Source organism: Emys orbicularis, chromosome 12, assembly GCF_028017835.1.
Source record: "Emys orbicularis isolate rEmyOrb1 chromosome 12, rEmyOrb1.hap1, whole genome shotgun sequence".
In the NCBI taxonomy this organism is placed as follows: Eukaryota; Metazoa; Chordata; order Testudines; family Emydidae; genus Emys; species Emys orbicularis.
In genome coordinates, this window is record NC_088694.1 from 35116326 (window position 1) to 35140624 (window position 24299).

Genomic DNA, 24299 nt, shown 5'->3' on the forward strand with positions numbered 1-24299 from the left:
CAGGCCCACGGCCGTGGACAGGGTAGCCGGTCGGTGACGCTGTACCCATGCTTTCCCTCCTGCTGGGAGGATCTCGGTGAACTGTTCGAGTGCCACCCTTTCCGCTACCTGTGGCCCGGTCAAGCCCTCGGGCTCCAACCATCTCCAACAGAGGTCCCGTACCCGTTGGGCCACGGCCCGAGGCCGAGCCCCAGGAGGGTACTGTTCTTTACGGAGGCGCTGGCGGTACGTCTCGGGGCTAATGCCGGTCTGGTCTAAAATGGCTGCTTTCACCCGAGGGTAGTCCAAGGCCTCTCGGGAATCCAGGTTACAGTAGGCCATCTGCGCCAGTCCCGTTAAATAGGGGGCCAACATCGTGGCCCAGTGTTCTGGGGGCCACCGAGCAGAGGTGGCGACCCGCTCGAATGTAACCAGGAATGCCTCAGGGTCGTCGCCTGGGCCCATCTTTGTGAGGTGAATCGTCAGTCCCCCCAGGCACTCCACAGGCCCCGTGCCTGTGGTGGTGGGGGCGGGAACTCCTGGCGGTCGCATTACCGTAGCCACTTGTTGGACCAGCAGCTCTTGTTGTACTTGATGTTGGGCGGCCAACTCCTGAAGGAGTTGCTGCTGTTGTTCCTGGTGCTGGGTCATCTGTAGCTGCTGCTGGCGGGCGATCTGTTGCAGCAGATGTGCCTGTTGTTGTCACTGTTGGGCCATCTGTTCTTGCTGGTTCTCCAGCAACCACTTTAAAAGTTTCTCTGTATCCATCTTAGACGGCGGGAGGGGTTCCGTCATCTAGACTCTGTGTATTGGACCTCTTAGCAGGTCCTGGGCAGCTCCCACTTCTGGTACCAAGTGTAACGGTCCACGCCCCTACGGTTGCGAGCAGCGTGGACTATCCGCCACCATCCGTCAAATAACCCTTCAGTCCAGGGCAGTATGGCCTAGCGGCCAGAGTCTATGACGTCCCCTTTACCTCAAGGAGACGAGGCCTGACGGCAGGAGTCTGTAACACAGTCCTTGGTTACAGGGCAGTAGGGCCTATCGGCCAGAGTCCAGGAAGCAACCCTCGGGTGGAGGGTAGTGTGGCCTAGCGGCCAGAGTCCAGGAAGCAACCCTCGGGTGGAGGGTAGCGTGGCCTAGCGGCCAGAGTCCCGGAAGCAACCCTCGGGTGGAGGGTAGCGTGGCCTAGCGGCCAGAGTCCAAGAAGCAACCCTCGGGTGGAGGGTAGCGTGGCCAAGCGGCCAGAGTCCATGTCATTGGGGTGTGACTGCCCCAGTAGGGGGGCCCCGACCCGGGGCCCTAACAGTAGCGTAGTGCTTTTCCACCAACTCAGTGGGGGGATCCGACCAAAACACGCTGAGTTTCCCCGGGGGGGGGAGGTACCACTCTGTCACCCTCCCGGGGTCCCTTCCTACCAGGCTCTCCGTTGGGGTCTCCCAGGAGTCGTCGGGTCCTTGGTACTCGGCGGATTCGGTCGTCCCCGGGTGTCCTCCAACCGCCGGGGCGCCGGCGGGCCGTGGACGGCGTCTCTTCCCGGTGCAGCCAACGGCTGTGGCTGGTCCGCCGCAGGAGCTTCCCCGGCAGGTCCTTCTCCTATGGGCTCCAGCCCAGAATGAGCTGGTCTCCCTCCCTTTATACTCCTATAGCACTTGGAGCATGCCCAGTCTGTCCAGGGAGGCGGGACTTCCGCTGCCAGTCCCTGGGGCTTAACTCCTTCCGGGCTAAGGCGGGGTAGCCTGACCCCGCCACACATACCCATAATCATTTTTGTTGCTCTTCAATTTTAATATATCTTTTTGGAGGTGGGCCAGCTACAACTGCACGGAGTATTCAAGATGTGGACATACCATGCATTTATATAGTGGCATTCTGATATGTTCAGTCTTATTATCTATCCCTTTCTTAATGGTGCCCAACATTCTTTTAGTTGTTTTGATTTCCACTGCACATTGAGCAGATGTTTTTAGAGAACTATCCACAAAGACTCCAAGATCTCTCTTCTTAAGGGATAACAGTTAATTTAGACTTCTTTATTTTTTTATATATGGATGGGATCATGTTTTCCAATATTCATGATATGGCATTTATCAACACTGAATTTCACAAGTCATTTGTCACCGAGTTACCCATTTTTGTGAGATCTGCTTGCAACTCTTCTCAGTTTGTTTGGGCTTAACTATCTTGAGAAATTTTGTATCATATGCAAACATTTTGTACAGTTTAACCTTTTTTCCAGATCATTTATGTGTATGTTGAAGAGCAGTGGTCCCTGTAAAGATCTTTGCCAGGGGCCAGCTATTTACTTCTCTCTACTGTGAAATTTTCCTTCACACAGAATCTGCTTGTGTTTACATTCAGGTTCTAGTACAAAGTCAATCTCTGTGCTTAGGTATTTGTCTCATGAGTTGATAATGAAGGAATGGTGATTTTCTCTCTAAGGTCATATGGGGAGAAAAATAGATGGGACATTGGAGAGAACATTGCTTCATTCCCATTTCCATTGAAAACTAATGTCAAAATAACCACTGACGTCCATGGGGGCAGGATAGATTCTCTTCTATATGTAAAGCCTGATATTCAGACATACAGAACAATGAGTCAAAAGTCCCCTTGAGTCGGAGTTTAAATGACTTAGGAACAACAATCCCATTCATTTTCTATCAGGCCCCTCTTTTAAATTCATGTCACAGTGCTGAAAGAATGTTTGCTGGTCCCATTCATTTCTTCTTGAAAAATCCTGATAATTTTAATAGATATGACGCCAATCATACACTACAGATATTAAATAGTTTTCAAAAACAATTGTCTAGAATAACTGATAAAGTATAATAGAGAAAGAGATGCCCAGAAATTGCAAATTGGCCATAGCTCCATTGGAGTCAATCTTCCAGACCCCATGCTGGCCTAACTCAGCTGTAGCTCTGTTAAAGTCATATGGCCAGATTGAAGAGAGTGTGTGGGAATGCCTTCAGAGCTTGTGGTTAGAACCCTCACCCCAGATGCAGAAGTCCAAGGATCCAGTAACCCTGCTGCACTGTCTCTTTTATTATGTATCCACAGTGAAACAGGGTCAAGAGGAGAGGCTGAGGGAGCCCCACAGCAGACTGTCCCTTAGTCACAGCTGAGCAGGGGTATTTGTGAATACCAGTAGGGCCTGATGCTGGGATTTAGGCATCGAAAGGGGCAGTTAGATACCCAAGTCCTTTTGTGAATCCAGCCCATTTTGTCAATTTAAAGCACACAAATTCCATCCAGCATCTCTCTCTCTCAATTTACTCTGTTTAAAACACAACTTTTACATGCGGGAATAGGGCTCTCTTTACAGGCATGCTACTGGTCTGAGGATCTTTACATGTGTTTTCAATTTACTTTTATTAGAAGTGTTAATTAATTTTTTTTCTGGTCTTCCAGATCACAGATTTCCTAAATAAATGCCGATGGAAAATCAAACCAAAGTGACCAAATTTATTCTCCTGGGACTTTCCAGTGAACCACAGGTGCAGATTTTCCTCTTCCTGGTGTTTTTAGTTATTTACCTGGTTACTCTGGTTGGGAACATACTGATCATGTTGGTGATAAGAGCTGATTCTCACCTTCACACCCGCATGTACTTCTTCCTCTTCCATTTATCCTTTGTTGATATCTGCTATTCCTCCGTCATGGTGCCTACAATGCTGATGAACTTCCTAGCAGAGCACAAAATCATTTCGGTCAATGGCTGCATTACTCAGATGTTCTTCTTTATCCTCTCAGCCAGTACAGAAATTTCCATTCTCTCAGCAATGGCTTATGATCACTATGCTGCCATCTGTGACCCATTGCATTACATGGAGATGATGAGCAAAGGAATCTGTGTTCAGCTAGTGAGTGGGGCATGGACTATTGGGTTTTTACATGCCTTGCTTAACACGGTTTTCACCTTCAAGTTGCATTTCTGTGGGCCCAATCAAATCCGCCATTTCAGCTGTGAGCTCCCACCCATATTACAATTGTCCTGCACTGATACCTTCACCAATCAAGTGGTGCTTCTCACTTCTGCTGTAATACTTGGATCAATCTCCCTCCTCCTCATCCTAATCTCCTACATTCACATCATCTCCAACATCCTGAGGATACCCTCTGAGCAGAGCAAGCGTAAAGCCTTCTCCACCTGCAGCTCCCACCTGATTGTGGTTGGTTTATGGTACCTGGCAGCTTTTATTCAGTACACAAAGCCCAGCTCAGTTTCCTCTGTGGCTCTGGATGAAATGTTTTCCATCCAGTACAACATCTTGACTCCCATGTTAAACCCCATCATCTACAGCCTGAAAAACAAGGAGGTGAAAACAGCTCTAAGGAATATATTGGGGAAATTCAAGTTTCTCAAGTAGTGTTGAACATAGAACTGTGGGTAACAAGTGTTTGGGACATTCTCAGCTCAGGTAGATGACTGACACTTCGGGCCAAGTCCTCCAGTGGTCTAAGTCAGTGTTGATCCATTGAAGTCAATTGCCTAGATCCCTAGTGCATGTAAATCAGCTATAGCTCGGTTGGAGCCTGTGACCCTGACAGGGAAGGTGAGGCTCAGGTTCAGGGTGGATCAATAGGGCAATTCACTTGTGTATGAAGACCAAATAAATGCTAAAAGGTCATGGTACTTTTGAGCCAATTCGCGTATAGGTATACATTAAAGGGAAATGTTAGTGCTATTGTCTTCACTGATCAACTTGTTGATTTGCATTATACTTAGTTAACTCTAGATCAAAAAGATGTACAGTAAAAGTGGTTTTATCTGGCACTTCACCAGCTGGAAAACTCTATAAACCAGAATTTATGATCTTCGTTGAAATTTCAGTTTATAGTCCGGTTGGTACGGAGCCAGCAGGGGGTTGGAGCAGGGAGGGGGTGTGGGGCACAGGCTCTGGGAGGGAGTTTGGTGCAGGAGGAGGCTGGGGCAGGAGTTTGGGGCGTGAGAAGGGGTGCTGGATCCAGGGGCTGCTCACCTTGAGTGGCTCCCCACAAGCGGTGACCTGTCCTGGCTGCTCCTAGGCAGAGGTGTGGCAGGCAGCTCTGCACACTGCCCCCCCCCTGCTCCCCGAGCGCTAGCAATGCAACTCCCATTGGCTGGGCACTTGACTATTTTATTACAATGTAATGTGATAATTGCATTGTGTACACCACTAACTACATTGCTCATCAAATAAGGGTTTAAGGACTATAGCAAACAAATATTAATTTCAAAGCAAGGGGTCACTGCTGCTGCCTGAGGTCAATTACTAAAGTTACATTTCCCACTCATCCTCATCAAAGGAAAATCACAAGTGATTAAAGACCCAGCTGGCTTTGTCAGCTTCTCTTCTGAGAACAAGAATAAATATCTAGTTTAAGGGAGAAATTCTGTATCTCTGAACTGCTTGGATTCTGAAAGGGAGAACCCTAAGCAATTGGACAGAAGTTCCCAAAGCCGCTTTGGGAAACCCTGAGAACTTACAGAGAACAAGCAGACATTACATCTCTGCATTATTTGGATTACAAACTAGGACTCACTTCTAATGCATTTTTATCTGCTTTAGCTTCTCAATAAATCTCTCTCTCTCTCTCTCTCTCTCTCTCTCTCTCTCTCTCTCTCTCTCTCTCTCTCTCTCTCTCTCTCTCTCTCATATAATAAATCTTTAGCTAGTTTACTAAAGGAATTGGCAAACAATGTTGTCTTTGGTGAGATCTGGAGTATACCTTGACCTGGGGATAAGTGACTGGCCCTTTGGGGCTGGAAGAAACTATTGTGTGGTGATTTTGGTTTTAATAACCTTTCATCACAGAAGTCCAGTTTGTCTGGGGGGTCATAGAGACCGAATGTCTAAGGGAACTGTCCGTTGGCTTCATGGTGAGCTAATACAGTGATCCAGGAACACATATTTATTTGCAGTGATCCAGGAGCACATATTTATTTCTGGTTTGGTTAAATCTAAGTATAGAGTAGACCATCAGTTGAGGAGTGTCTGCCCAGTTATGACAGTCTGACCTGAGACTGGCACTCACAGTTGTGACCCACACCAGACACTGTGACAGAGCCAATGGGTCTGATCTTCAGCTGAGGTAGATTCACAAAATGATCTAGGTTTGAACAGGAGAGATTGAGAGAGACCCACATTAGGATATCCCATAACCCAGTGATAAGGGCACACCCCGGGGAGGGGAAAGATCCCTTTTTAAATTGTTTCTCCTCATCAGCTTGAAGCAGGGGTCTCCCACATCCCAAATGAGAATCCTAAGTGCTGGGATAAAAGTTATGCCAGAGCTCCTCTTCCTAATTCCATCTCCTTATTGTCAGAAAAAAACAAATGGATATAAATGGCCATGAACAAATTCAGGCTGTAAACGAGAAGAAGGCTTCTCACCATCCGAGGGGTGCAGTTCTTGAACAACCTTTCATCAGGAGCTGTAGGGGGACACAACTTAAATAGCTTTAAGAAAGAGATTGATAAATATATTACTGCATTTCTTGTGATGGTGGGGGGTGAGGGGCGGGGGGCAGGGCTCAGCAGCCCTGGGGCTCACTTCTGGCTTATGTCTCAAGTTCTAAAAGCTCATGCTTCAGGGTTTCGGGTCAGGAAGGGGATCAACCCCCGGCAATGTATATTAGGAGGGGTGGGTTTTTTGCCTCCTTCCTTTGAAATATCAGTGATGGCCACTGCTGGAGATGGGATACTGGATGGAGTGGGCCAGGCCTCTGAGGTGGCACCCAGCATTCTCTTGCTCAGATGTTTGCCTGGGCTGTTCTTGCTCACCTAATGAGGGATCAAGAACTAGCTAAGGACACAAAAAATATCAGCTAATTTGTAAAGAATATCAGAAGCAGGAAGGCTGACCAAAAACCAGTGAGGACACTGGATGATCAAAATGCTAGAGGAGCACTCAAGGAAGACAAGGCTGTTGTGGAGAAGCTAAATGAATTCTTTGCATTAGTTGTCACTGCAGAGGATGGGCTGGAGAACTCCACACCTTAGGTGACAAATCTGAGGAACTGTCCCAGATTGAGGGGTTATTAGACGAGGTTTTGGATCAAATTGATAAATTAAACAGTAATAAGTCACTAGGACCAGATGGTATTCCCCAAGAATCCTGAAGGAACTCAGATATGAAATTGCAGAACTACTAACTGTGATATGTAACCTATTACTTAAATGAGCCTCTGTACCAAATGACTGGAGAATAGTTAATGTGACACCAATTTTAAAAAAGGCTCCAAGGGTGATCCCGGCAATTACAAGTCAGTAAGCCTTACTTCAGTACCAGACAAATTGAACTAGAGTAAAGAACAGAATTGTCAGACACATAGATGAACATGATTTGTTGGGGAAAACTCAACATGGTTTTTGTAAAGGGAAATCATGTCTCACCAATCTACTAGAATTCTTTGAGGTGGTCAACAAGCGGGTGAACAAGGGGGATCCAGTAGATATAGTGTACTTAGATTTTCAGAAAGTATTTGACAAGATCCCTCAGTGAAGGCTCTTAAGCAAAGTAAGCTGTCATGGGATAAGAGGGAAGGTCCTCTCACGGATTGGTAGTCGGTAAAATGATAGGAAATAAAAGGTCAGTTTTCAGAATGGAGAGAAGTAAATAGTGGTGTCTCCCAGGGGTCTGTACTGGGACCAGTCCTGTTCAACATATTCGTAAATGATCTGGAAAAAGGGTAAAGGGTGTGGTGACAAAATTTGCAGATGATACAAAACTACTCAGGATAGTTAAGTCCAGGAAGACTGCGAAGAGCTAAAAAGGGATCTCATAAAACTGAATGACTGGGCAACAAAATGGCCAATGAAATTCAATGTTGATAAATACAAAGTAATGCACATTGGAAAACATAATCCCAGTTATACAAACAAAATGATGGGGTCTAAATTAGCTGATTCCACTCAAGAGAGCGATCTTGGGAGTCATTATGGATAGTTCACTGAAAACATCCACTCAATGTGGATGCTTGTTGCAGGGACTGTTTGACAATATGGTTGTTTGTTTGAAAAGTGTGAATTGGGAGTGATTTGTTCCAGGGCCTTGAGTGGTTGATTGGAGGGAAGGCTTTGAGCCCGGGAAACTGCTTTGAGCCAAAGGCCTGGTCTACACTATGAGTTTAATTCAAATTTAGAAGCATTAAATCGAATTAACCCTGCACCCGTCCACACAACGAAGCCATTTATTTCGAAATAAAGGGCTCTTAAAATCGATTTCTGTACTCCTCCCCGACGAGGGGAGTAGCGCCGAAATTGATATTGCCATTTTGAATTAGGGTTAGTGTGGCCGCAATTCGACGGTATTGACCTCCAGGAGCTATCCCACAGTGCACCATTGTGACCGCTCTGGACAGCAATCTGAACTCGGATGCACTGGCCAGATAGACAGGAAAAGTACAGGAAAGATGCAAGTGAACGTGAGGTCATGAGGGACGCTCGAGATGAGAGGTGGCAGGCTGAAACGCTGGGGCTGCTGCGAGTCCCTTGCTGCAGCCGTTTAAACAGAGTAGTGTTTCTGAAGACGCGAGCGTCATGAACCCTTCCCGGCCAGCCCACGTTGATGTTGGTGAAACGTCCCTTGTGATCCACCAGTGCTTGCAGCACCATTGAAAAGTACCCCTTGCGGTTTATGTACTGGGTACCCTGGTGCTCCGGTGCCAAGATAGGGATATGGTTTCCATCTATCGCCCCACCACAGTTAGGGAATCCCATTGCAGCAAAGCCATCCACTATGACCTGCACATTTCCCAGAGTCACTACCTTTCATAGTAGCAGCTCAGTGATTGCTTTGGCTACTTGCATCACAGCAACCCCCACAGTAGATTTGCCCACTCCAAATTGATTCCTAACTGACCGGTAGCTGTCTGGCGTTGCAAGCTTCCACAGGGCTATCGCCACTCACTTCTCAACTGTGAGGGCTGCTCTCATCTTGGTATTCTGGTGCTTCAGGGCAGGGGAAAGCAAGTCACAAAGTTCCATGAAAGTGCCCTTATGCATGTGAATGTTTCGCAGCCACTGGGAATCGTCCCACACCTGCAACACTATGCGGTCCCACCAGTCTGTGCTTGTTTCCCAGGCCCAGAATCGGTGTTCCATGGCTATAACCTGCCCCATTAACAGCATGATCTCCAAAGCGCCGGGGCCTGCGGTTTGATAGAATTCCATGTCCATGTCCTCATCACTCTCGCCGCCACGCTGACGTAGCCTACTCCTCGCCGCCTGGTTTTGCAGGTTCTGGTTCAGCATAAACTGCACGATAGCGCGTGAGGTGTTTACAATGTTCATGACTGCTGTCTTGAGCTGAGCGGGCTCCATGCTTGCCGTGGTATGGCGTCTGCACTGTTCACCCAGGAAAAAGGAGCGAAACGGTTGTCTGCCGTTGCTTTCCTGGAGAGAGGGGGAGGATGTACCCAGAACCACCCGCGACAATGTTTTTGGCCCCATCAGGCATTGGGATCTCAACCCAGAATTCCAATGGGCGGAGGAGACTGCGGGAACGATGGGATAGCTATGGGATAGCGACCCACAGTGCAACGCTCCGGAAATCGACGCTAGCTCCGGTACATGGACGCACACCGCCGAATTAATGTGCTTAGTGTGTCCGCATACATTCAACTTTATACAGTCTGTTTCCAAAATTCGAATTCTGTACATTCGGATTAATCCCGTAGTGTAGACATACCCATAGATAATTAAGGGTATGCGAATGGTAAGTGTATAGTAAAGGTATTTCCACATGAGGAAAGCTTGAAAATACTGGGATTGTTCACCTTAGAAAAGAGATGATTAAGGGGGAATTCTATAAAATCATGAAAATGTGGAGAAAGTGACTAAGGAAGTGTTATGTATCCCTTCACATAACACAAGAATTAGGAGTCACCAAACGATATTAATAGGCACTGGTTTAAAATAAACAAAAGGAAGTATTTCTTCAAACATTGCACAGTCAACCTGTGGAACTTGTTGCCATTGGAAGTTGAGAAGGCCAAAAGTAAAACTGGGTTCAAAAGAGAACTAGATAGGTTCATGAAGGATAGGTCCATCAATGGTTATTAGCTGAGATGGTCAGGGTTACAACTTCATGGTCTCGGTTTGCATAAACCTCTGACTGCCAGAGGCTGGGACTGAATGATAGAGGATGGATCACTCGATAATTGCCATGTTCTGTTCATTCTTTCTGAAGCACCTGGCAGTGACCACTGTCGGAAGACAGGATACTGGGCTAGATCAACATTTGGTCTGACCCAGTATGGCCACTCTTACATTTTTACTCTGAAGCGCTACAGTGGTGCAAATGTAGTGCAGCAACTGTGCTGCTGAAATATTTCTATGGTAGACATGCCCTGAAAATTATGTCTTCCTCCTGCATTTCTTGCAAGGAATGGCTTAGGCATATGCCTCCCTGAGACAGATTCCTGGCTGCAGATCACGAGCAGAGATTGGGGCCTCCCTGCAACACCAAATTTAGACACCAAATTCCATTAGAGGGGTGGGGTTTAGGACACACCTCTCTCATTCCCATCTCCTATTGGATAGCTAAGGCAGCTCCCACTTTGCATGCCGGCTTTTGTGGATCCTGTTCTCAGGTGCCTATCTCACCACAGTCATTGTTCAGGCAGCCTAGGTGCCTAACCCAGTGATTTTCTTTGAGTAGCCCAGTGATTTTCTGGGCACCTAAAAGTTGCAGTGCCTAAGTCCTTGTGTGAATCTGACTCTACAATTTATGACTTTCCCCCCAAACATTTGTTTTGAAATTTATCTATTTTGGGGAGGGGGGGTGAGGGTGGAGAGAGAAACATAAAAAAGGATAAACAAACATGCAAAAGTGAAAAGAAATCATGTTTTTTCCAGGTTGAACAGAAAGATTTTTCATTCTGGCAAGAAAACTGAAATAACTGTCACTTTAGGTCAACCCTGATTAAAACAGACTGTTTTTTTAAAGACACGTTAAATAGTTTAATTGAGAGTTAATGACAAAGCTCCTGATATGTGATGGAGGAGCACAGGTCCACATGTACTCTCATCTGGAACATTCACTTCATTCTTTTACTATTTCTATTTTATAATTGTATAATTTGTTTTTTAATTTTCCATTTTTAAAAATATTTTCTTTAACATTTTTTGTTTTAAATATCTTTATATTATTTCTATTTTATTGTATTTTATATTTATTACTTCGATTTTATAGTCTTTGGGTTTATTTTATTTTCATGTTTTTACAGTTTATTTTTATTTTATCATTTTTTATAGTGTATTTATTATTTTAATTTTATGTCCCTTTGGTTTAGTTTATTTTACTTTTTATATTTCATTTTTACTTCTATTTCTTTTACAATTTTAGAATGTTTATTATTTTAATTTTATATCCTTTTCATTTATTTTATTATCTGTATCTCTATATAATAGTTTTTCTTTTTTAATTTATTTGTTTACAATTATGATGTATTCACAAAACTAAATTTCACTGAAAATGACACCGTCCCAATGGAAAGTTTTGATTTTGATGACTCAAACATGTTCCTGATGGAATATTATTCCATTAGAAAATTTCCAGTCAACATGCAATTTCCACTAATCCTATTGATGTTGATTTTACACAGGCTCTGAATACAGGGGTGAGGCAGTGACCCAAGGGTTAGGGTCTCTAGAATGTGAAGGATTTCAGGGACCTTGAGGTTTTGGAAGATTGGATTGGTTTGAGGTCATCTCAAAGAGTTTTCCTCTGCCTAGAGCATCAATGGGAATTCTCTGGGCCTGACTTTAGTAGACAGCTGGCCCCACAAAGCCATTTATAGAGGAAATTCACAGTCTATTTATAGGGCCAAGCTCTTACTGAGGATAATTTATTAAAAGATATTACTGGGGATAATCTTGATAAGAAATAACACTGCAATATCTAACCTGTGTTTGTGGTTTGCAGCCTGCATCTCTTCAGTCACAGCAATGTTGTAAAGGTGTGTGGAGTTCGTGGGGTGGCTAAAACAGACTTAGAGGGATATTTGGTCATGTTTGTAGATAGCAAGAAGATTCAGATATTATGATGAACAAGGTTGTGATGCCATAGTTTAAGGGTGCTGTGTTATCAATTTCCTTTTGACAAATCTTCTATTCCTGAAGAAACAGGACATCACAGCTCAACTTTTAACACACAGCACTTAGATTGGATCAGAGGGAAAGCAAGTGGAAATTTATTTAAAGAAGATCAGAGATTCAAATGGTAGCCAGCAGAAGTATTAGAAACAAAGGGTTACATAGACAATAAAACATCAACACAATAACAAGCCTCGACTTAGCTATAACATGAGATCCTCCTGTCTATGAAGTTTAGCTCATCAAAAGTTGTTCTCTTACCAGCATTTACTGTAAATGTATTCTGTAGGTGAAGGATGCAGAGTGAGTTTTTCTACCAACAGTTATAGTCCAAAAGTTTATTGCCATCTCTTTCCTGCTGGTTTATAAAACTCCCTCTCTCGGAAGATATTACAATCCCTTCATTGGCAGTTCACTCAACTGTAAAAATGGGAGTCCATTATGAACCATACAATACTCAATTTACATGTATTCAGACTGATAAATAACACTTGTTTATCGACTTCTGGTGACTGGCTCTAACTCACAAGCCATAAATAAGAACATAATTTTCAGTGTATATACATAGTTCCTCACATATTCTCCGTACATACATCTCACAATGCTGATGATGACCAGTGTGACACGTGTTTTCTGTTGTGACCTTCCATGGTTCCCTTTGTTGAACTGTTTGTAGAGAGTAAACCCAGAGGATACCTCAACCATTATTCACCCTGTGTCTTTTGCCAATTGGCAATAAGCAGCCCCTGGGTCATGCCATGAGATGCATGGGGGAGAGGTAGGGGCCTGAGAATGGAATCCTCAAAACCCAGCACCTAGGCGGGGAGTCGCTTACTTTAGCCAAGACCAGATGCTGACATGAGAAGTGTGTCCTAAGACATGCTTCTCAAAAAGATCGGCACCTAAATCTGGGCTGCAGGGAGGTGCCTTTCTCCACTGGCGATTTACGGACTAGAGACACAAAACAGCTAGTGGGGGAGGAGCTCTCCTTTATAACTTGTAGCCCCTGTGGCTAGGGAACTCACCTGAGGTGTAGGAGGAGACCCTGGTTAAATTCCCCTTCCCCTGTGCGTATGCCCAGAGACAGAAAGTTAGGTTCTTAGGGACTTACAGCAAATAGTTCGGTGTCTAGTGAATTGAGGGTTAAGCGGAAGTTAAGTGTGTGTGTGTGTGTGTGGGGGGGGGGGGGGTTGTGGATCACAGCAGTGCCTAAATCTGGGGTTTAGGTGTCTAAGTCCCTTGGTGAGTCTGGCCTTTGGTGACTGTCCCAGAAATCGTGAAAACCTCTAAGCACATCTGTTACTTCAAGTAAATCAGTAGGTGCCATTTTCTTTCCCTTCAACTCTCCTTTCTACACACAGGTTTAGATAACCCTTATCACCTGTCTCCCACTCTGAGCAAGTTACAACGCACACCTCTGACAAAGAGATGGGCCAGATTCTGCTTTTCTGGTGGTGAGGCTGAGATCACATGCTCTCCATGTCATTTCACCTTCAGTCCATTCATTCATGAAAGCCACACATTTCCCAACAGCTTTTCTCAAGGCCAACTTGACGTCTTTGTTTCTCAGGCTGTAGATCAGGGGATTAAGCAGGGGTGTCAGGACCGTGTAGCAAATGGAGAACACTTTGTTCAGCTCCTGCAGCATCTCGGTTTTTGGTAAGATATAGACAATCATCAGGGTCCCATAGAAAATGGTCACCACAATGAGGTGAGAGGAGCAGATGGAAAAGGCCTTTTGCTTCCCAGCAGTAGAAGGGATTCTCAGGATGGCAATTATGATATAAACATAGGATGTCATGGTCAACAGAAATGGAGGTAAAGTGAATAAGACGGAGCCCCAAAAGGTCACAAGTTCCATCTTATGTGTGTCACTGCAGGACAGTTTTATCATTGGGGTGAGATCACAAAAGAAATGGTCAATTTCATTAGGGCCGCAGAAAATTAACTGTGACATTAAAAATATGACAATGATAACAGCCAAAAATGCACTTATCCAAGATCCAGTTGCTAGCTGGAAGCAGAACCTGTTATTCATACGGGTTCCATAGTGCAGTGGTTTGCATATTGCTAAATACCGATCATAAGACATCGCAGCTAGGAGGTAACATTCTGTGTCAACTAGAGAACCAAAGAAATATAATTGTACAAGGCAACCAGTAACAGAAATGGTTCTGTCCCCAGTCAGGAGACTGGCCAGCATCCTGGGCAGGATGGTGGAGGTGTAGCAGGTCTCCAAGCAGGACAAGTTCCCCAGGAAGAAGTACATGGGGGTGTGAAGGTGCTGATCAGCCACAACTAGTACCATGATGAGGATGTTCCCGGCCATGGTCACAATGTAGATCACTAAGAACAGCAGGAAGAGAAAAATCTGAAGTTCAGGATGATTCCCAAATCCCAGGAGGATGAATTCTGTGATGGACGTTTGATTTTCCCATTCTGTGTTTGCCATGGGTTGCATCTAAGAGTCACAGAACAAATCAGAATAGAATTTGTAGATCACGTTTTATTTCAATACACATCATTCTAGAAATATTCAAAACGTCACTGCCAGGGAAGTGAGTTGCCTCAATTTGGAGTACATTTTTCATATTCTGGTGCCCTATTTCAAACAAAACGAAATCAGAGAGGTTCCTTCTCTAATCAAAGACCTGACTGGTGCTATGAATGTTTAAAAGATCTGCTTTTATATTCTACCTCCTGAGATGAGAAATGTCCCTCTTTGGCTAGGTTTCCAGTACAGTGTAGACATACCCATAGCAACTAACCCAGGGTTTGTTAATTCCATGATTTTCAAGGCACCTAAACATTAGGTGTTGCAACGGTGATAGTTGTAATTCCCAAGTCCCTTTATGGATCAGGGCCTAAGGGTCAGATTTGTAAAGGGAATTTGGATGCTTAATGGGATTTTGAAAAGCATTTAGGTGTCTATTTCCCCTTGACTTTAATGAATTTTAGGCCCCTAGGTTATTTTGAAAACCCACTCAGCAACTAAATACCTTTACAAATCTGTCCCTAAGTGCCTATATGGGGGACAAATATTTGGTAGTGGTCACTTGAGTCTAGCAAGTATAAAATGATCCAATGGTTGGAAGTTGAGGCTAAATAAATTCAGAATGGATATAAGGCATATGTTTTTAACAGGGAGGGCAATTAACTATTTGGAGAACTTACCAAGGTTCGTGGTGGATTCTCCATCACTGGCAATTTTCAGTTTCAACTGGATGTTTTTCTAACAGACCTTTCTCCAGTTCTACCAGGAATTATTTTGCAGAAATTCTATGGTCTGTGTTTACACAGGAGGTCAGATGAACATAGTAGTCCATTCTGGTCTTGGAAATTATGAGTCTTTGAAAGTTTGTCTTTGCATTTCCCCATTTGATTTTAAAGAGGAAGAGTGGGTAAAGGTTGCTTTATCTTTAAGGCTGATCTGAATGTTCTTGTATCTCTGATCTGACCCCCATTCAGTCAACATTTTGGAAACCAGGATATTTGTTGCACTCTCTGCCTTCAGTCACCATTTGCTTCACTTGCTTCCATTCTCTGAGCAGACAGCTGGGGTCCTGAGATCCCGGTTGGTACCCATTGCCTTGTGTGAAGTACCGAAGAGCCTGCATCTCTTCTGATTCGTTATTTATCCTTCATGTGAGGAAGAGGAATTTCCCTTGGCATTTTGGCTGATGGGTGGTTGAAATTAAGCAAAAGCTAATCACATCTGTATTCTCTAGACTGTATTAACAGCAATGGGAATGGAGTCAGCTCTTAACCTCAAAGGGGAAATTATGGAATGGGAAGAATGGCTAACCTCCAAAGGCGTCTCAGGTAGATGAGATGACAGCTCAAGTAAAAGTGACACAATAATTCACCAAGTCATGAAGATAAGTTTAGTGGGGGTGATCCTGAATATTTTGTGCAACTAATTGTTAGGTGCAGTCTCGCTAACAATCACAGAATCTAGACAGAATAGAGTAGGGTCTCTACCTCAGAAATGGAGGTTGGATGGGGTTAGAGAGAATATAGTGTGTGTGTGTGTGTGTGCGCGCACGCGCATGTGTGTGTGTATGTAAAGGAGGTCAAATCTATCAAATGTTTCTTTTTGACATGTGTAATCCTTCTTAACTATTCTCATGTGAAAAAAGATATGTTAGCAGGATCATTAGTGGATCATTGTATTACCAGAAATAACATATTAGGCCTATATATGGACTACTGAACTGGGGTTTATGTTATATTGTATGGATGGACTTAAATACATATAATGCGATCTGTTTAGGGCCAGATTCTTTTCTTAGTTACATAAGTGGAAATTTAGTGTAACACTCATGACTTCAATTGATTTATTCTATACTTATACCAGTGTATCTGACAGCAGAATCTGCTATTTATGTTCTAACTTCAGTCTCAATGAATTTAAAGAGACAAAAAATGTTTCTATTGAAATAAAATATCACTGGTTTTGGATAAACTACTATTTTTTTGTTTTAGTTTTTCTGGAAACTGACTTACTTGATTTCAGTCTATCTATCAAATCATTAATAAATAATGGTAATTTTTTTTCTAGTATATGCCGAATATAAACATAATTCAACTTCTGTTAGTTTCTTTACGGTGTAGCATCCCCCATGTATATCTGCTGCTATCTGGTGGCCGCTGCTTGGAATAGCTTCATCTTTTTCACCTCTTAAATTGTACATCCATCTTGATCTCAGTACTGTATATTTGTATTATACACCCTCTTCTCATCCCTTTCTCCTCTCTCAGACCTTCTAGTATGATTTATAAATTCGAATTTCCCAGCCCTCAGCTGCCAACTTCTGATTCCGTCTTTCACTTTTTATTTTATTTTCCACTCTGTAAAGTTGTCATAGCAAATACAACTGTGTATAAATACAAACTTTCAATAAGAGATTAGACATCCTATTAAAAATCTTATGTTTATTTCTGTCTTTCCAAGTTGCCCATCTCAGATCTCAGATGGAATTTCAGGGCCTAACTCCTTTAGGCCGCTTTGGAAATTCCAGACAACATCTAGATTGTTGCCAAATCTTGCAATATTTTATTCTTTAAAGCCCTAGCTCCTGGATTCCTGTGATTACATGAGAATCTCAATGTTATGTTAAAAATAAAGTACATTTGTAGCCCATCTGGTTTGAAGAAAAGCTTCAGAATGTAGCCTCTTGAAGGCACAATATCCATAAGGCAAATGAAAAAGATCCTCCTCCTCCTCCTCCTCTTCTTCTTCTTCTATTAAACAAAGCAGTTGCAGAACCTATCCAAAGACACATACATTCACACAGAGAAGAAACACTCTCATGCATACACAAACATATATTGTCAACTGCAAACATTCAGAAATTATGTCAGACCCCCAAAATCTCAGGAGGTGGGCTTGAAAATCATGAGATTTTAAAAAAATCAGGATGCTTTTCATTTGCCTTCTTGTTTCTGAGATTTTAGGGTTCACTCAGATCACATTTTTTCCATGATCACAACTGCAGCATTGTTACATACAAAATGAAATGCAGCTCTGGAAATGGGCATCATGTGTCCACACCCCACTTACATCCCAACTAAGATTTAAGGGTATGTCTACATTGCAATCAGAGGTCATGAGTCCAGCATGTGTACACATACATGCACTACCTTTGATCTAGCTAGTTTGGGCACCAATAGCAGTGAAGCCATGTCAGCATGGGCTGGCCATGCCTGTTCAGAACCCTGGCTATGTATTGGGGTGGCTAGCCCACACTGAAGTCCATGCAACCACAGCTTCACTGCAGTTGGTACTCATGCTTGCTAGATTAACAGAATAATAGAAATGTAAGTCTGGAAGGGACCTTGAGAGGTCATCAAGTCCAATCTCCTGTGCTGAGGCCAATTAACCCTAGGCCATCCCTGGCAGGTGTTTGTCCAACCCATTCTTAAAAACCTCCAGTGATGGGGATTTCACAACCTCCCTTGGGAGCCTGATCCAGAGCTAAACTACACGTATAGAGAAAAAGTTTTTTTCTAATATCTAACCTAATTTCCCTTGCTGATGATTAAGCCCATAACTTTGTGTCCTATCGTCAGTGGACATGGAGAACAATTGATCCCCATACTCTTCTTAACATCCCTAAACATATCTAAAGACTGTAAACGGGTCCCCCTCAGTCTTTTTTTCTCAAGACTAAAGATAACCAATTTTTTAACCTTTTTCCACAGGTCAGGTTTTCTCAACATTTTATCATTTGCATTGCTCTACTTTGGACTCTCTTAGTTTATCCAAATCTTTCCTAAAGTGTGGCACCCAGAACTGGACACAGTACTTGAACTGAGGCCTCACCAGTGCTGAGTAGAGCGGACAATTACCTCCCATGTCTTACATACCACACTCCTGTTCATACATCAGAAAGATATTTGACTTTTTTGCAACTCCATCACATTGTTGACTCATATTCAATTTGTCATTCACTATAACCTCCAGCTGCTTTTCAGTAGTACTACCACGTAGTCAGTTATTACCCATTTTGTACTTGTGCATTTGATTTTCCTTCCTAAGTGTAGTATGTTACATCTTCCTTTATTCAATTTCCTTATGTTGATTTCAGATCAATTGTCTAATTTGCCAAGGTCTAATTTGAATTGTAATCCTGTCCTCCAAAGTGCTTGCAAACCCTTCCAGCTTGGTGTTATCAGCAAATGTTATAAGCATACTCTGCAGTCCATTATTCAAGTCATTAATGAATATATTTAATAGTACCAGATCCAAGACTGATCCCTGCAAGATTCCACTGGATACACCCTCCCAGTTTTACAGTGAACCACTGATAACTACTCTTGCAGTAATGTCTTCCCTAGTTTGCTTATGAGAATGTCATGTGGGACTGTATCAAAAGTCTCACTAAAATCAACATATATTATGTTTACTGCTTCCTCCCATCCACTAGGCCAGTAACCCTATCAAAGAAGGAAATTAGGGTGGCTTGGAATGATCTGTTCTTGACAAATCTATGCTGGCTATTCGTTATAACCCTATTATCCCCTAGATGCTTGCAAATTATTTAATAATTTCTTGTTCCAGTGTCTGTCCAGATATCAAAGTTAGGTTGACTGGTCTATAATTCTCCAGGTCGTCTTTGTTCCCCTTTTTTAAAGCTAGATACTATTTTTGCCCTTCTCCAGTACTCTGGGACCTCAATCATCCTCCATGGATTCTTCAAGAAAATTGCTAATAAGTACCCTAGGATGGATTTAATCAGGCCCTGCCAACTTGAGTACATTTAACTCATCTAAATATTGTTTAACCTGTTCTTTCCTTATTTGGGGTTGTGTTCCTTCTCCCTTGTTGTTATTATTAATTCTGTTGAGTATGTAGTGACTATTAACCTTTTTAGTGAAGACCACAACAAAATAAACATGGCTTAACCATGCCTTTTAAGGGTGTGCACACAATAGATGGAAAGCCCTAGTGAGTTAGACCCAATATTCAGATTACTGGAAGGTCTCAAAACATTTTCTTGCGTTTGAATATCCCCAGACTTTGGATCTGGATTTTGCATCTTGGAACCATTGTTACTGAAAACTGAAGTGAGGAGATTTTCATTGAAATATCCAGATTTCTTCTTCTTCTTCTTCTTCTTCTTCTTCTTCTTCTTCTTCTTCAATGTTCTGTGAACAATAACAATCCTCATTCCAATCACTTACAGGCTGAAAACCTGAGCACAGAATTAAGAAGTTAGAACTGATCAGATTTGTTTTAACATCTTCATAAATATGTTAACAAATAAAATACCAGAGTTCAGATTGCTTTGATTCCTTGGGAATTCTGTTATGTCTTTTGTATGATTATTTAGGAATCAGTGCAGTGTTTGTGAATACATTCATGAATGACATGGCTGTGTGGAAATCTGGAAAAGTTGAACTAAGAGTAACAAACAGAATATCCCTGAGTCTGCAGAGAGCCCTAACCAATCACCCTCAGAGGGGAAGCTTGCCTGAGTCAGACCAATGCAGCAACATCTCCCTGAGTCTGCAGAGGACCTGAAACAATCGCTTTCAGATGGAGAAGTTGTGTTGTTAACAAAACCTTATTTTCTGAAAATCCTTTTCTTGGAAATTTTTCAACCAGTTCTAATTTAGGCACCTTTGAACATCCATCCCCTTTTGTTCCAATTTACTGTGAACAATTAGGAAGCCATGACAGGTACCCAGGATATTTCTGATGCATTGCAGGCTTTATTTATTTGAATGTTCAATGGAGAGCACACACACACACACACACAAACATCCCAGGGCCAGTGATACAGATATTAACTAGCAAAAGAAGAGAACCTCATTACAAATAATAGGCCAGGTTGTGATCTCAGTGGGAAGACAAAGGACCAGCTCCCCAGATGGATTAAATCATTGGCTTCTTTGGAGACAATTGGCCAGATTCCCACCTGGTGTAAATCTGTGTCACTCCTTGGGAGTCAGATAGAAAAAAGAAAATGTATATAGCCCGAGTTTAAAACTGAAATCAGCCCAGCCTCCCATGTGCCATGTTCTAATTGTCTCCACATTTATTCCAAACAAATCCAGTCTTACACTTAAGAAGATGAACTTCCATTCTTGCTGCTTGCTATTCTGAAGTAAATTGATCTAACTGCATTGACCCAATGGGGCCAGATCCCCAGCTGGTGTAATTGGCCTTAGCTCCATTGGAGTCCATGGTCCAGATCCCCCGCTGGTGTGAATGGGTGTAACCATTGGAGTCCATGGGCCATATGCTCAACTGATGTAAATCAGAGTAGGCCTACTGATATCAGTGCTGATTTACCCCAGTTGAGAATCCAGCCATAGTGCTGAGCAGGGTGATAAATATGAAGTGGAACAGATTGTGTGCATGACATTGACAGACCCCTAATGTGCATGCCCATGCCCATGAGGGTTCTGTTTAATGTCATGCAGGAGGGGGAAGTGAGGTTTGTTCTGGCTCAAGGATGCCCCAAACATTTGGGTCTCTTCCAGGATCCTCCCTTTGCTGCCAGCTACATTCATTTTTGCTGAGTTGAGATGCCTTCTGCTATGCTCTTCTGTGTAGTTTCATCGATTCCAAGGTCAGAAGGGACTACTGTGATCATCCAGTTTGACCTCCGGGATAACACCGGTCAGAGAACTGCCCCAAAAATAATTCCTAGAGCAGAGCTTTTAGAAGAATAAGGTGAAGGTTAGGAAAATATTTGGGCACATGTCTAGAGAGAGAGTAAAAACATTTTTAAAAAAACAGGAGTACTTGTGGCACCTTAGAGACTAACAAATTTATTTGAGCATAAGCTTTCGTGGGCTACAGCCCACTTCATCGGATGCATAGAATGGAACATATAATAAGAGTATATATATAAAGAGACATTGGGTCCGAGAGACAGTGCACAAGCATGAGAATGACACTATAGCCTGGTAGTAGAGCACTTAGCTAGGAAGGGAGTGGCCCACAGTCCCGTCCCCTTGACCTTTTGTTATTCAGCCCCAGTGGAACAGTTTCAGTAGCAGTGACAGAGGGCACTCCATGTCAGAATAGCTCACAGCCCAGTCGTTCCGACACTCACCTGAGAGGTAGCAGATCCCTGTTCAAATCCTTTCTCCCCTCAGGCAGAGGGGGGACTTAAAGAGGGGGTCTCCCACATCCCAGGGGAGAGGTCCAACCACTGGGCTAAAAGTCACAAGGACATTTCTCTTCACCCCACCCTGGCTTCTTGCAAGAAACATGTGTGACAGGACTCCCAGGGTGCAACCTGGAACTCCAGCCTGGGCTGTCCCTCACAGTGCTTTGCTAGTGACAAGCATCCAAGCTTAGTTTGCCACTTTGTCAAAGGATAGTGGACATGCACCAGCCTTTGTCATCTGAGAAGATTCCCCAAAGCACTTTAGACAAACTCACTGGTAAGATAAAACATTAAAACAAGTTTATTAACTGCAGAAAGATAAATATTAAATGATTATAAGTCTCTCAACAGGAGAGACTGAAACAGTCCCATATCAAAGTATCCCACAGGTGGCTGGTGAGGGTGCAGATCTGCAAGGCAAAATCCTGCTTCGCCTCAGGCTACGCCACTGCAGTGCGTCTGGTGATCACGCACTATGCCAACGGGAGAGCCCTCTCCTGTTGGCATAATTTACTCCACCTCCACAAGAGGCAGAAGCTATGGGGGTCTCCAGCATCCCAGGTGAGCTACCAGTGGGCTACCAGTTATGATGAATGACAGTTAGTTGACTAAAAGTCCATTTGTGAATCTAGTCTAGGGTTTCTTAGAGCATATTTGCAGCCCAGTCCTGGAAAAGGATGCTCTGAATTCAGACTATCAAGTAATACTAGAAAAAGAAAGTGTAGTCTAAACCTTACACTTACCCAATGAAGGGGAAGAACTGTGCCATATGAGTTATGCACCAAATGAAAACAACTTAAATTCTGAACTTTACATACTGAGTATTAGCAATGTGTCACCTGAAAATGACTGTCAGCCCAGGGATTGTCCGTAGAATATTCGTAATGATAAAATTTGAAAAATACTGATCTGCTAAAGGATGCAGCTGGTGAAAAAATTGGAGTAAAAATTGTTTTCATAGAAAAAAATGAACTTTTTTTTCCAAACTAAATCTTATTAAAAATTATCCACATTTTAAGGGAAAGAAACATATATTCAGTAAACAAATCCACACAGATTGATTGATCGATCAATAGATAGATTCGATAGATACCAGTACAGAAATGGCTGTTAAAATGTATCATTTACTAAAAATCATAACTTCATATATATACATACACAGGGTGTTTAGTAAATTAAAAAAGCAGTAACCAACTCCATAATGATTTCTATATAAATTTAAATAAATGGAATTTAAAAATATTAGAAACTGGCTCTGATTTCAATCCCCTCCAAATAGAAACAACCTCAAAATAAGGAGACTTTTCATTAAACTGGGTCTTTGGGTTTTTTCCATTTCTGACCAATATTCACCCACGGAGAATTCACAAACAAAGACATTATGTTTATTGATTAAATCGTTCTGTGGAACCACTTCCCTTTCCCCTGGCATGAGTTAATAGCCCATCAAGAGGGGCAACCCAGACTGCTACGCTTGGATCCAGATTCTCTCCATTTTGATTTATCTTACACAAATTAGCTTGGATGGCCCGAATTCTTCTGAAATTCATAAATTTACTGAGAGCTTTCCTCAGGGCCTCCTTGACCTCTTTGTTTCTCAGGCTGTAGATCAGGGGATTGACCAGGGGGGTCAGGACGGTGTACAGGAGAGAGAACACTTTGTTAAGGTCTCTCAGTATATCAGTTTTTGGTAACACGTACACAATAGTGATGGTCCAATAGAAAATGGTCACCACAATGAGGTTAGAGGAGCAGGTGGAGAAGGCCTTCTGCCTCCCGGTGGTGGAAGGGATTTGCAGGATGGCAAAGATTATGCAGACATAGGATGTCACAGTGAGTAGAAATGGGGGCAGGGTGAATATAAAGGACAGGGTGGAAGCCGAAAGTTCCACAAGGCAAGTGTCACTGCAGGATATGTTCAGCAATGGGTTGAAATCACACAAAAAAATGATTAATTTCATTGGGGCCACAGAAAGCTAATTGTAAAATCATTCCAGTTACTATGGAACTAGCCAGTAACCCGCTCACCCAAGACCCGGCTGCTAGCTGGAGGCATAACCTGCCATGCATAATTATTGTATAATGCAGGGGGTTACATATTGCTAAATAGCGATCATAAGACATCGCTACTAGGAGATAACATTCTGTAGCTGCTAAGCAGCCAAAGATATAATATTGTATGATACATGCATAGAAAGAAATGGTTTTGTCCCCGGTCAGGAGACTGGCCAACACCCTGGGCAGGATGGTGGAGGTGTAGCAGGTTTCCAAGCAGGACAAGTTCCCCAGGAAGAAGTACATGGGGGTGTGAAGATGCTGGTCAGCCACAACTAGCACAACAATGAGGATGTTCCCGGCCATGGTCACAATGTAGATCACCAGAAACAGCAGGAAGAGAAAGGTCTGCAGCTCCGGGGTATTCCTGAATCCCAGGAGGATGAATTCTGTGACGGATGTTTGATTTCCCCATTCTCCATCTGCCATGGGTTTTGTCTAGGGGAAAACCAAACAAACTCTGAAGGATCATTTGGAAAGTGTGGAGTTAAATGTTCATATTTTGACATCACTCTATTCCACATATGTGTCCTTCTGGGTACTTTTAACGGGC

The 24299-nt window shown here is 43.1% G+C and overlaps 3 protein-coding genes and 1 pseudogene across 3 annotated transcripts in view; 1 reads left to right on the top strand and 3 right to left on the bottom strand.

Moving 5' to 3' along the window:
- Positions 1–24299, bottom strand: part of LOC135886051 (cytosolic phospholipase A2 gamma-like) — a 979292-nt gene that overhangs the window by 670165 nt on the left and 284828 nt on the right.
- On the top strand, positions 3414–4352 carry LOC135885997 (olfactory receptor 5A1-like). Its single transcript, XM_065413890.1, has one exon. The coding sequence runs from the start codon at positions 3414–3416 to the stop codon at positions 4350–4352; it is 939 nt and encodes a 312-aa protein (XP_065269962.1).
- Positions 13468–18449, bottom strand: LOC135886880 (olfactory receptor 11A1-like). The gene is made up of 2 exons (XM_065414663.1): positions 18433–18449; positions 13468–14488 (listed from the first exon to the last, which is right to left on the bottom strand). Exons 1-2 carry the CDS (start codon positions 18447–18449, stop codon positions 13468–13470), a joined length of 1038 nt encoding a protein of 345 aa, XP_065270735.1.
- On the bottom strand, positions 19647–24175 carry LOC135886881 (olfactory receptor 10A7-like; annotated as a pseudogene).